Source organism: Vulpes lagopus, chromosome 8 (assembly GCF_018345385.1).
Source record: "Vulpes lagopus strain Blue_001 chromosome 8, ASM1834538v1, whole genome shotgun sequence".
In the NCBI taxonomy this organism is placed as follows: domain Eukaryota; kingdom Metazoa; phylum Chordata; class Mammalia; order Carnivora; family Canidae; genus Vulpes; species Vulpes lagopus.
The window spans coordinates 119,157,635-119,169,670 of record NC_054831.1 but is presented as its reverse complement, the minus strand read 5'-3'; the positions used below and the strand labels follow the sequence as shown (position 1 = coordinate 119,169,670).

The window sequence follows — 12,036 nt, the reverse complement described above, 5'->3', positions numbered from 1 at the left end:
CCAGGAAATGCCAGGGCCCTGCAGGACACCCTGGGACCTATCTGGGCAGGCCCTGCAAGCATCACACCTCGTGCCCAGGCTGGGTGAGAGCCCCGCACACACATTGCACCTAGGAGAGCTCCAGCTCATCCTTTAACCGACCTCTCTCCTGGACCACCCTGCCCGAACTGGGCTGGCCAGAGCGGATTTGGGCTAGTCAGACTGTGTTCAGTTTCCAGAGGATCAAGCCTGGGTCTTTGTCTCAGGTCCAGGACTCCAAAAACAAGGTCCTTGGCCTCTTCTCTCAAATGCTAAGGACAGAGAGAAGGGGCCTGTGCCAGGAAGCAAAGCCCCAAGTTAGAAGCCAGGCCTTGGGATACGGGGAGTTAGGCTCACTGGGCCCGGCTAGACCCACACAGACCACTCCGAGCCCATTCCAGCCAGACCCAGCCCAGCTCATCCATCCTTGCTGCCCCCCCCCCAATTGTGGGCTTCGGCCCCTGAAGGGGTCTCCTCCCCAGGCCCACCCTCCCTGGGTTCATGTCCTCTCTCCTCCATGCTCCCTGGCTTTTCAGCCTTGGCCTGCCCAGGCCTCGTCACCAGAGCCACTGGCCCCAAGACAGCAGCCAGCCAGGAAGCAGGGTAGAGGGAGGCCAGTGCTTTGGTCTCCCCCTCCCCGGCCCTGCTGGCCCTGCTGCTCTGGCCCTGCTGCTCCGGGGATGACTGAGGCCAGGTCACCTCACCTTCAATAGATTGCAGGCCCAGAGTGTCTCCCCTCACTCCTGCCCCCTTCAAAGGTTGGGCTCCTTGCAAGCTTCCAGGCCCTACCCAGGGGGACACGGAGTCTAAAGGATGGAGCCCCGGGCTAGAAGTAGGATGGTGGAAAAGACAGGGTGTGCAAGTTCCCTGGAAGCTCGCCCTCAACACCTCAGGCACCCCTACCCCTCACCCTGCAGAAGTCTGCTGCCAGGGAGTCTTGAAAAGGGAACAGAAATAAAAGCTGGGTTCCTGACTTTAATCTGGGTTGAAGGTGAGGGGTGGGGGAGTGAGCACCAGCCAACCACAACTCAGGCCACATCCCAGGGCTTCAGGAGCCCCCACCAAGCACACCCGCCCCAAAGGAGATTTGCAGCCCCAAGTTTAAAATATCTACAGAAGCGGCGCCCCCTGCAAAGGTGACAAAGAAGGGGAAGGCGTGCTGAGGCCTGCAGCACCCCTGCCCCCACCTGCTCTCTGCTCCCGGCCTGGGGCAGTGCGTCTGCAAGGGCTGCTTCCAGCTGCACCCGGGAGAACCAGCAGGTGGTTTGGCCAATGAGTGGGTGAGTGTCCACGGGAAAGGCCCCAGGGTGGGACCGAGGTGGGCCTCGCAGGCCCGGGGGAGAGGGTGCAGGAGGCCCGGGCGGCAGGGCCCACCCTCGCAGGCACTTTGGGGACTTGTGTCCTGGGAGGCAGAGTTGGCCCCTAGCTCAGAGCAGAAGGGGGACACAGGGAGACCAGGAGCCAGGCCACACGCCCTCCCCGCCCAGGGCTTAACGGTCCTGGGAGACCCCAGCCCCCTCCCCAGCCCGGGGCCGCATTCCAGGAAGCAGCCTGCCTTTCTCAGCAAGGCTCCCAGAGAGTCCAGGGCCCTGGACTACCGCCCTGGGGGGCTGCAGAAGGGAGGGAAGCAGGCCTCAACGATGTGCAGTGCCCCAGAGGGCGTGTAGCCCATCCCCTCCGTGCCACACCTGTATTCTGGGATTCTGGGAAAGGCAGTATGTGCCCAGCATTCTCCTCCAGTGCGAGCGCAGGGCTGTATGGGGGAAGATTGTGCATCCACGCGGGATTGTATCTGACAGGCCGGGGTCGGTGGCAATGTGGTTGGTGTTGGCGTCGTGGCGAGGGACCGAGTGTGACAGGGCAGTTCAGGGAACCCAATATGGGCTGATTGTTCCAGCCTGACTCCACCCTCCCCAGTGAGCCGGAAAGCTGGAGACAACATGCGTGGTGCCACAGTGTACGTGGAGGGAGGCCGAGAGAGGGGCAGGCCGCACCAGCAGGTGGGGATGTCTGGTGACTTGCATTGTCGTGAGCACTGGGGGGAAGGGGGCATGAGAAACACATGAGAATCAGCATCTTTGGAAGAATGTGTGTCTGTGATGGGTCTACATGGGTTCGGTGGTCAGGACTGCATATGATTTGGTCATCGCCTGCTTCTGTCTTTGTGTGTGACATTACGTGTGACCGTGTAGGACATGGGGTCTATGCAGAGCCCACTCGCAAGAGGGAAGTCCCAGCCCCTCTCGCCAGTGGTGGCCAGGGCACTGTCAGGAAGTCAGTTCCTTAGGGGCGGACGGGGATGAAGGTGAGGCCTGTGGAACATGTGCACAGGGCAGGGATGAGGGGAAGAGGACCCCACAACCCCAGAAAGACCAGGACAAAACCAGGCTGGCGGCATGAGGTCCCCGCTCTCCTGGGCAGAGAGGAGCCCTGGGACATTAGTGAGAGGCTGCAGTGTCTTCAGTGATTTCAGGGGCTGAGACTGACAAACGCTAGTCCTGGGAGCCAGCCTGAGTGCCTCTTGACCTCCGTAAGGAGACCTCAGCCGGCCCTGTGGGGACATGTCAGGGCCCAAGCCCATCTCAAGCCCCACCCCTCCTCCCAGCAGCCAATCCAGAGCTTCCTTCCTCCTGTCCAGCTGACACGAGGTCCCGAAGCTGGCTGATTGCCGGGAGAGCAGGGAGGCCGAGATGAGCTCGTAAGGGCACAGTCTAGGGCAGATGGCAGTACCCACAGGCCCTCAGGCAAGATCTGTAAGAAGCTGGCAGTCTGGGCAGACCTTGGGAGGGCGGGCAGAGATGAGCTGGGCCAGGCTCCCTTCCGGGCCCAGTCCCAGGCCAGGGCTGGTGGGGCCAGGCTGGGGGCTAGGCAGAGGGGTGATGCTGAGCTACGGGAGGCACTGTGGCTCCGCTAGGCGTAGAATTCCTCCTGCTTATCGGGCTTCTGGTACGTGACGCTCGCCTGCTTGGGCTCCTCCAGAGTGTAGCTTCCTTCATCCTTCTTCTTCATGCGGTAGATGAGTAACGTGACTAGGAAGGCAGCGAACAGGGCACCCACCACCCCACCTACAATCACAGCTGTGGAGGAAGAAGGCAGAGGTCAAGGGCTAGGACAGGGCAGGATGGGCTTGGGGCCTGAGGGGAGGGCAGAGGAACCCGGGTAGGGAAGCGGCTAAGAGTCTTGAATCTGAGACTGGGGTGAAGTCAATGCTAACTCCGCCAGCACTGGGCGGCATTCGCAGCCCCTCACCATGGCCTGGCTCCACCCTGGGTGCCTGACCCACGCTAACTCACAGAATCCCCACACACGCCCTCAGGGAGGTGCCACAGTCCGCGTCGAATCAGCCAGAAGATGCTCCGATATTTTAGCTCCTCCCAGGCCCCGAGCCTCACCTACGAGCACCTCCTTCCGCTCCAGGATGCTTTTCTGAGGCAGCTGAGCAGCTGAGCTGCCGGAGTCGATGGCATTGTCCAGGAGGCCCGGGCCAGGGCGTGCACCCTTGGGCAGTGTCCCCGGCGGAGGTGACGGCTTGGCTGCAGCCCCGCCCACGGCCACCACCTCATTGGCTGTGTCTGGCTGTGTGGTATCCTCCTCCGGCAGCTCAAAGTCCCCGCTGGGCCCCCCGCTCACTGGCACCTCAGGCTCATCCCGGATCGTGGTCAGGACGGACTCCGGAGTTGGGGTCTGTGGGGAGGGTGGCATGAGCCCGGGAGCCAGGTCCCCCACACCTCTTGCTGTGCAGCAGCCCACCCCACCCCCCTTACACCACCCCACCTCCCCAGTGGGTCTGACATTTACTAAGCACTCACTATGTGCCAGGCACTGTGCTAAAACAGGTGATGGACATTTTACCCTCATGACATCCCCACGAAGGAGGTATTATCACCCCTACTTTAGAGCAGGTCCAGAGAAGTTAAGTGACTTGCCAAGGACACACAGCTAGTACGTGGTGGAAGCAGAACTAAAATCCAGATCTCTCCAGCTCCAGTGGCTTGTGCTTGTAACCAGCACACTACACCTGGCCATGTCCTGTCCCAACCCGCCTCCGTCACCTCTCCCTCTAGCTGCCTGAGTGATGATCCTTGGGAGACTGCTGTCGAACTGCTGTTTGGGGTCTGCCAAATGCAGCCTGGTCCCCAGGCCACGTACCTGAGGCAGAGCGGCGTCCCTTAGCCTGGGGGTCAGACCAAAGGCACAACTGCAGAGCATGATGCCCCCTGGAGGTGTGTCCAGGAAACCCCCTGGGGGAAGCAGGACCAGGGCTCGGATGCCTCGGACCCAGCCTGGCATCCTGCTCTCCATGCCCTGTCACTGTTTCCCCTCCCTGCTTGGCCCACATCCTTGAGACACCAGACAGGCCCAGTGCTCAGAGGAGCTGAGGGCAAGGCCAGCATCCCGCCGGGGCTGGCACTGACCTGACGGTGCGCCACCACCCAAGGGCCCCGCTCCACGAGGCGGGCTGCAAAGGGCTTCTGGATCCCGGTCAGCGCTGGTCCCCGCACCCCCAGCAGGCACCAGGCTACTTCTCCCATTTCCTGGATCCCACGCATCCCCTGCCTTCCTGACATCTCCACCCCTTCCCTTCAACCTCAGCCCAACCCCCCCCCCCACACACACATGTGCACCCAGTTCCTGGAGGGGCTCGAACCCTGACCCTGCCTTCGCCTGAGGGCGGCCTGGGCACAGGGCCGCAGCGTGAGCTGCAGGTTCTCCTCTCCGTCACCCTCAGGCTAACAATGGCGATGGTGCTGACGACGACGACGACGACGACAGGGAGACCCCTGGTTGGTTTACCCTGCCAGGCACTGTTCCCAGCCCTGGACAACCTCCCACCACGCTATGGGTCACATCCTATTAGTTCCTCCTCTCACAGACTCAGGGCCAGCCAGAGGACACCGCTGACCTCCTGGCATCACGAGGCCACCACGGGCGGTGGGAGAACTTCACCAGGACGTGGGCCACCCCCCCACAGCCGGCTTCACCCACCTCCTTCCCCATGTGAAGCTTGTCCCACGTGGGAAGCCCAGGGCCTGGTCTCCCTCCCACGCCACTGACCTCTGTGCACATCCCGGGACTCCCTCCCAGCCTCGGCCCCCCGGCCCCATGCCTCTCTCGCCCTCTCCATCCATGTGCGGCTCACCCCCAGGCCCTGAACCACGCTCCTCTGCTCCCACTCCCCGCCTTCTCCCCAGCTGCTCACCTGAGCCACCTCCGTGGGGCCAGGGGCCGTGGTCCCCAAGGGCAAGGTGCTCTTCTCGGGGAGGTCAGGCTCCTGGGTGGTAGCCGGCCTGGGAAGGGCCCTCGGCCTGGAGGTAGCTGTGCTGACCATCCTGGGTGTTGGGGCCTCTGTGTCCAAGACAGCCACCGTGGTGGGAGGGGAGGGCGCCGCTGGGGTGGTGGCCCGGGCCGTGGCTGCCGTGGTCAATGGGAGAGGCAGGAGCCTCCGTATGCCGGTGGTCCTTATGACAGAGGTGATGGCCGTGGAAGGGGGTGCCGCAGGGATGCTGGGGACGGCAGTGGCCACCGTGGCAGGCACCGTGGCCACGGTCAGGGCCCCCGCCGTCGTGGCGGCTGTGGGAGCCGTGAGAGTGGAGATGGTGGTGGCTCTCTGACTGGGCTCTTCTGGGACCTCTGTCACCACTGGGGGGCTGGTGGCTGGTTCCGGGGTGGGGTGCTCAGAGGGGAGCTCTTCAAACGGGGTGCCCACGGGCTGGATGTCCACGGTGGGCAGCACTGCAGCTGTAGTAGACACTGCCATGGCCACATCCGGGCTGAACCGCATGGCTGTCTCAATGCCCGACTCCTGCTCGAAGTCTGGGGGGGTGGGGGAGAGGAGAGAGCTAGGGAGCTGGGGGATTGTGAGGGGTGTGAGGGCCCCAGGTAAGCAATGGCCATCAAGACTGGGGGCCGCTCCCATCCTCACTCTTGGCACATTTTTTCCAGGACGAGGCAAGAGAAAAGAGGCAGGCACAGCCTGGCCAAAAGTTGCCAGTTGGCTGGTGGCTGGTGAATGTTCCCTAAGTCCTCTCTGCCTGGCCAAAACTTCTAGGGAGAGCACCTCTTCCAAGAAGTCTTCTCTGATTATTCCAGACCACCCAGCCTGGACCGTCTGGCACGTTGAATCCAGGCAGTGGCAACTAAAGCCCTATTGGGTCTTTAGCCCTTGTAAAGGCTGGGGGGCAAGTAGGGGAGTGGCATTCTGGGAGAAGTCAGACCTGGGTACACCCTACCATGAGCACGTGGGGGTGGGCATCCTCAGGGCTCCCCCGGAGGCCCAGGCTACAGGCAGACAGCAAGGAGGGGAAGGAGCCCTTCCTACAGGGGATGCTTGAGCAACCTGGCTGCCTCTGAGCCAGGACACATACGGAGGCCCCAGAGGAAAGGAGAGGGAGGGAGGGAGAGAGAGAGAGAGAGAGAGAGAGAGAGAGAGAAGGCACAGCCAGGCCCCGGGGCACCTGACCAGGCAGAGAACAGCCAGAGAGGTTCAGCAGGAGAGGCATGACCCAGCAGAGATGGATTTTACGAAGATTAACTTGCAAGAGGCTTACACGCAGTAAGCTAAAGCAGGGAGACTGGAGGCCAGGGTCCGTGGGAGGCCGGGTCCGTGGCACGCAGACCGCAGACCTCCTCCCATCCGTCAGACTGACTTGTCCCCCCCGCCCCCCCCCCACCCCGGGCCCAATCTCCGCATGTACTCCTTTTTTTTTTTTTAAAGTGATCTCTACACCCAACGTGGGGCTCAAGCTCACAACCCCTAGATGAAGAGTCACACGCTCCTCTGACCAAGCCCGCCCAGCGCCCCGAGCACACAGGCTTATTTACTACTGGTGTTCAAGCTCCTTCTCTATTCCAGACTGTGATATCTCAAGCTGAAACCTTCCAGAGGCTCTGAGAAGAAGGCATATTTATTCTCACCATCCCCAAGGAAGAACACAGGCCCTCAGGGAGGGAAGTGGCCGAAGGTGGTACGGCCGTTAGGTGGCAAAGCTGGAATTCAAACTCAGGGCGCCTCCCTCTCTTCACACCACTCTGCTGGCCTTTCCTGGGAGCCAGGCCGAGGAACCAGGCCTGTTCCAGGCACGGTGGAGGCATCTGCCCCTTTCCATGGCTCCCCGAACCTGCCCCGGGCTGTAGCTGATCGGATGGGAGGGCACCACCTGACCCAGGTCGAGTGAGCCAAATGATCTTGCTGACGATATGCCACTGCCACCGAGGGGTGGCTACTAAGTTCGCACAAGAGGTGGTGGCAGTGCTGCCACCTGGGTTGGAGAGAGGAGTCTGTGTTCCCTGACAGGTGCGGGAAGTCTGCAGGGGGCTCCAGCAGAGCTTGTAGAGATAGAACCATGGGGAGCAGGGAGTCCTGAGCTCTGAGGTCTCGAGGCCCTGGTTCCAGCCCCAGGAGGATGGTCTGCCCTTCTGGTGCTTGTGGTCCCCGGCCTGACCTCCCCCTCCCCATGTGGAGGCCAGCTTGCATGGGCCCTGGAGGCAAACAGCATTGCCCGCCCACAGGGAAGAGGACGGGGAGGTACTTACAGCCTGAGCCCGACCCTGAGTAGAGGTCATCCAGCTCATCATCAGGGAAGGAGTCGTCATCCCCAGAGCCCTCGAGGTCCACGGGCCTCTCAAAGTTCTCGTTGCGCCAGCGCTGAGCCTGGGGAGGGCAGAGTTGGGCACAGAGCTCAGGACCTGAGGCCAGCAGCCTGGACACGCCCAGAGGGACAACAGACACGCTCACAGGCCAAGTGACAATGAGGGACAGCATTAGATGTGGCCACCCTGTAGGCAAACAGAGCCAGGGCCGGCCTGATTACCACTTCCCACCCATGCAGGGGCCAGGGCAGCAGCGCCATCTGCCCGCCTGACGGCCACCACAGGGGACTGGGCCACTCCCCCATGCCCTGATGGGAACTGCTGGGGGCAGAAGCGGGTTTAGAGCCAGAATGCTGGCATTGAGTCCAGACTCTAGCACTTATTAAACGTGTGACCTGGGGCTAACAAGTTACTTAGTCTCTTCCTGCCTCGGTTTACTCATTACCTAGAAGCAAACCGTGCCTGCCTTCTTGGGGTGCTGTGAGCATGCAGTGTGCTAACGTGTGCAGTGCTGAGCACACCTGTATGCCACAGGCACTCGGCATAGGTTAGCGTGACTCTCAGCGTGGCCCCGTCCTCAGACCCACACTCCAAGTGCCTTTCACAGACAAAAGCCCCCCAGTCCTCAAGGAAAGAGAGGCGGGGCTGATTCCATGGAGGAGGGTGCTGGGGCCCACCCAGCTGCCCTGGGTCACCAGACAGCACAGGACGCAGTGAGACTCAGACCCCGTCAGGGACCCCAAGTTTCAGACCTTGCAATCCCAAAGGCAGCGTGATTAGCTCCATTAGTCAGATAGACAAGAGGCCTGGGGAGATTGGGGCTTCCAGAAGGAAGTACCTTGGGTAAAAGTAGGTGCAGGCTCTAGCCCTGGCCCTGGGTCTTCCCCAAAACAGGAAGTTGGCCCACCTCCCCGCAAAGGATCTCAGTGCCTAAGTTAGCTCAGGGCTGGAAACCACTTCCACCTCAAGGGGGTCGAGAGTGTAAGAGGGGCTTCTCAAAGGGTCCCCGCTCACCCGGCCTAAGTCCTCCCGGGTCAGAACCTGGGGAGGCCCGGAGCTGGGGCCGTCCCTCCCCACTGCAACCCTGCAGTGAGAGCCAACACAGTGGCCGGGCAAGGCAGGAAGACCCCACCTGCTGCCACACCTTTGACCCTGGCTCTGCCGGGCCAGGCCCTGCTCCTGAGAGCTTTCCCCAGAAAGTGAGATTGCCCCCGAGGGCCCGGATCTAGAGGATTAGAAAGGCATCTCCAGCAGAGGGAAGAGAATCAGCACAGCTGCGAGGTGGGGAAGCGTAGCCTGGGCTCTCAGGGCTGGCCCCCCTGCCCTCCAACCTCACCCCGGGTCCCCCTGCACCCCTCTACTTGCTGGATTCCAGCCCCGCCGCCGGCAGCTCCCCATTCCTGGAACATGCCTGCGCTCTCCTGCCTGTCACTCATGCTGTCCCCTCCACGCAGAACACTTCCCCAGCCCCTCGTCCTCCAACTCTTGGCCAGCTAACCTCTGCTGCCCTCTCACTTCTGTCAAGAAGCCCCCCTACCCTGATCTTTCAGAGTGTCTCATGGTTCTGAATTCACGTCCATCACCACTTGCGAGCTGTGGCTGCCCAACCCCCCGAACTATTCCTTGTTGGATGGAGGCAGGACGTTGCCTGGCGTACAGGAGGCATTCAGGAAGTATCTGTTAGGGACAGTTGAGCTGGAAGATGGGAATGATTCCTGGGGCAGGGGCGGAGTAGGGGCAGGCTGGAGCTGCAGCCAGGGAAGCCCCCTCACGGGAGGCTTTCAGTGACCAGCCACAACTTCTTCCTGGAATCGGGTTACTTCTTGTCCTGACCTCGGGTCAGAATGGTGTGAGCGCTGAACTCAGTGGTTCAGCAGACCTGAGGTACAGTCCAAGCATCTGCACTGTCCAGCCCACGTGGGGAACACGAACGGTGTGTGAGCAGGAGGGGGGCTGGGTCGGTGCTGCAGGCCATGCTCAGCCTCACACACCCCCGCTCCACGGGCCCCCTTCTGGGGTTCGTACACAGCTAGGGAGAGGCCCGCCATCCAGGCTTCCTGCCTCAGCCCCGACCACCTGCTTCACGGCCCTACCCAGGCCAGCCAGGGCAAGAGGCCAGGGCGGCGAGCCAGGAGATTCCCTCCGTCCCTCCACCCCACCCCTGTTACCACACACACACACACACACACACACACACACACACACACACACGCAAAGTAATGAATTAATCAGTATTTACTTGCTACCAGTGAGTCATGGAGCGGAACAATTAGTGTGATTGCTCCCGTGACTAATTGCTGGGTCTTTCTCAGTTTTAGACATTCCAGGAGCTCAGAGAGCTCTCATCCAACTTATCCCAGCCCCCATCTCTGCCCCCACTGCCCGGAAGAACAAATCCCAGGACCCCAGATGAGGGAGACGGAAGGCTCCCTGCACTCCCAGCCTCTTCACGCTGGGCCAGCCAGGCTGGAGGCCCTGAGAGACGTTCTGCGCAATTCTTAGGCAAGCAGCCAGAAGCCAGAGATGTGCAATTCCTGCTCAGGGCCACGCAAGAGGATGGGGACTGAGCAGGGAGGACGGGGGATCAGATTCCCACTTGTGGGCGGAGCATCTTCACTGACTTTCCATCCTTCCAGAAAGGCCAGGGAGGAGCTGAGAGACCTCTAGCTGGGAGGAGGGGTTCTAAGAAGTCTGGGGTCCCTGAGGATCCCCAAACTGGGGTAAATGTGGGCACCAAACCAAGGAGTCCACAGGACTCCTCAGTGACCAGTGCCACACAACAGCCCCTAACAATCTAACAATCTGCTCCTGGAAGGGCCTGCACGAATCCAAGGACTGCCCCCAAAGCCACACAGACTCGAACGACACACCTGGAGACAGAGATCGCATCCAGACACACCCTGACACACTCACCCAAAGGCAGCCAGAGAGGCATCTCGTGTTGGTGTGCCTTTGGGTAGAAACAGGTGCGTGCGTGGGGGGGGGGGGGGTGCACGCTGTGCAGCTCTGAGGCTCCGAGACAAGCGTGGAGCCTCCTGTGAACCCATCAGCCTCCGCTCAGGTAGCTCTCACCTAGATACTATTCATCCCTAGCTCAGTAGCCATCGACATGACAACCGTTGCCATGGCGACCATCTCCTCCATGCTAAGGACCGGGAGCTCCAGCTCCCCACAGAGATGCGGTGGGGGCAGGAAAGGGAAAGATCACGGAAGAACAGAGAGGATGCCGGGCAGTGGGGAGGGGGGGACGAGGGCAGAGGGAAGCCAGGGATCAGAGGGGCACGGGGGCAGGGGGGGGCGAGGGCAGCGCAAGGGTGGACTCAGTGAGCAAGAGAAAGCAGGGAAGATGAGGGAAGAGAGTGGGAGGCAGAGGGAGAGAACTCGCACATCTTAATTTAGCCTCACACGCATCAGACAAAGCTGGGGAAGGGGCCACCTCAGTGATTTTCCAAACCTGCCTCCAAGAGAACATCTTTTCTGAATAATAAGCGACCCCCAGAGGAGACGGAAGGAGAGCTGGCCAACAGCACAGTCACCCCTGGAAGCACCTGGGGAAGCTCAATGCAGGCGACACCTGTGGGGTGGGGGTGGGGTAAAGGATGCCATCTTCCCCAGCACCCCCCCAAAGCCAGCTGAGTGCCAGCTTGACCCCTCCCTGGGCCAGCTGTGGGGGGCCTCCCAGGAGCCCCGCAGGGGTGCTGGTGGCAGCAGCTCCCAGGGGACCAGGAGCAAGAGGAGACATGGGGACAGGGAACTGAGCCTGAAGGCACCCGGGAAAGCCTAAGAAGTAGCAAAGAGGAGGATGGTGACAACAGCCTCTGACCCCCAAACGACCTCTCCGTTTGCATAATTCCGTGCATCATTAGCATAATTATCTAAGCCATTCCCTTAAAGGAAAACTGAATCCAAAGCCCCCCCCCCCCCCCGCCCTGTGGCCTGCCCCCCCCTCACTGCATCCCACCTCCGCGTAAGCTCACACCCCCGTGTTTGATAAACGCATCCACATGCCTGACACCCCCACACACTGCAGCTAGCAGGCAATCCAGGCCGCATCCTGACGCGCACACTGCACATCCCAGCACACACAGCGCTGGGCCCTACAGAAACACACAATTATGAGCAACGTTCACTGACCCCAACCCGCATACCACCTCAGCTCAGAGACAATACACCTCACACAAGCTTTGGCAAAATCTCATCACCGTAGGGTGGCACACACCGCACCCAGGGCACATGCTAACCCATCCCCAAGTCCAAGCATGTTCCCTAAATCACACATCACTGCACACCTTCCCCACGGTAGGGACACAAACCTCACAGGCTGTAAACAGCCTCTGCTCTCACTTGTGTGCCCCACACCCACCACACGGACAGCAAGCACGTCAGCTTCAGAAGCCCCTGACTCTTCTGCTTCCTGCCACCCCAATC

At 61.2% G+C, this 12,036-nt stretch overlaps 1 protein-coding gene across 1 annotated transcript in view; it reads right to left on the bottom strand.

Moving 5' to 3' along the window:
* Positions 1–979: 979 nt before the first annotated feature.
* SDC3 (syndecan 3) overlaps positions 980–12,036 on the bottom strand; it is a 34,468-nt gene continuing 23,411 nt past the window's right edge. Inside the window, exons 2-5 of the mRNA XM_041766503.1 lie at positions 7,552–7,669; positions 5,219–5,832; positions 3,411–3,702; positions 980–3,095 (exon numbers count right to left, since the gene is read on the bottom strand). Of these exons, the coding sequence (XP_041622437.1) occupies positions 2,929–3,095; positions 3,411–3,702; positions 5,219–5,832; positions 7,552–7,669 (1,191 nt within the window). The 3' untranslated portion in view covers positions 980–2,928. The remainder of the gene's footprint in view (positions 3,096–3,410; positions 3,703–5,218; positions 5,833–7,551; positions 7,670–12,036) is intronic.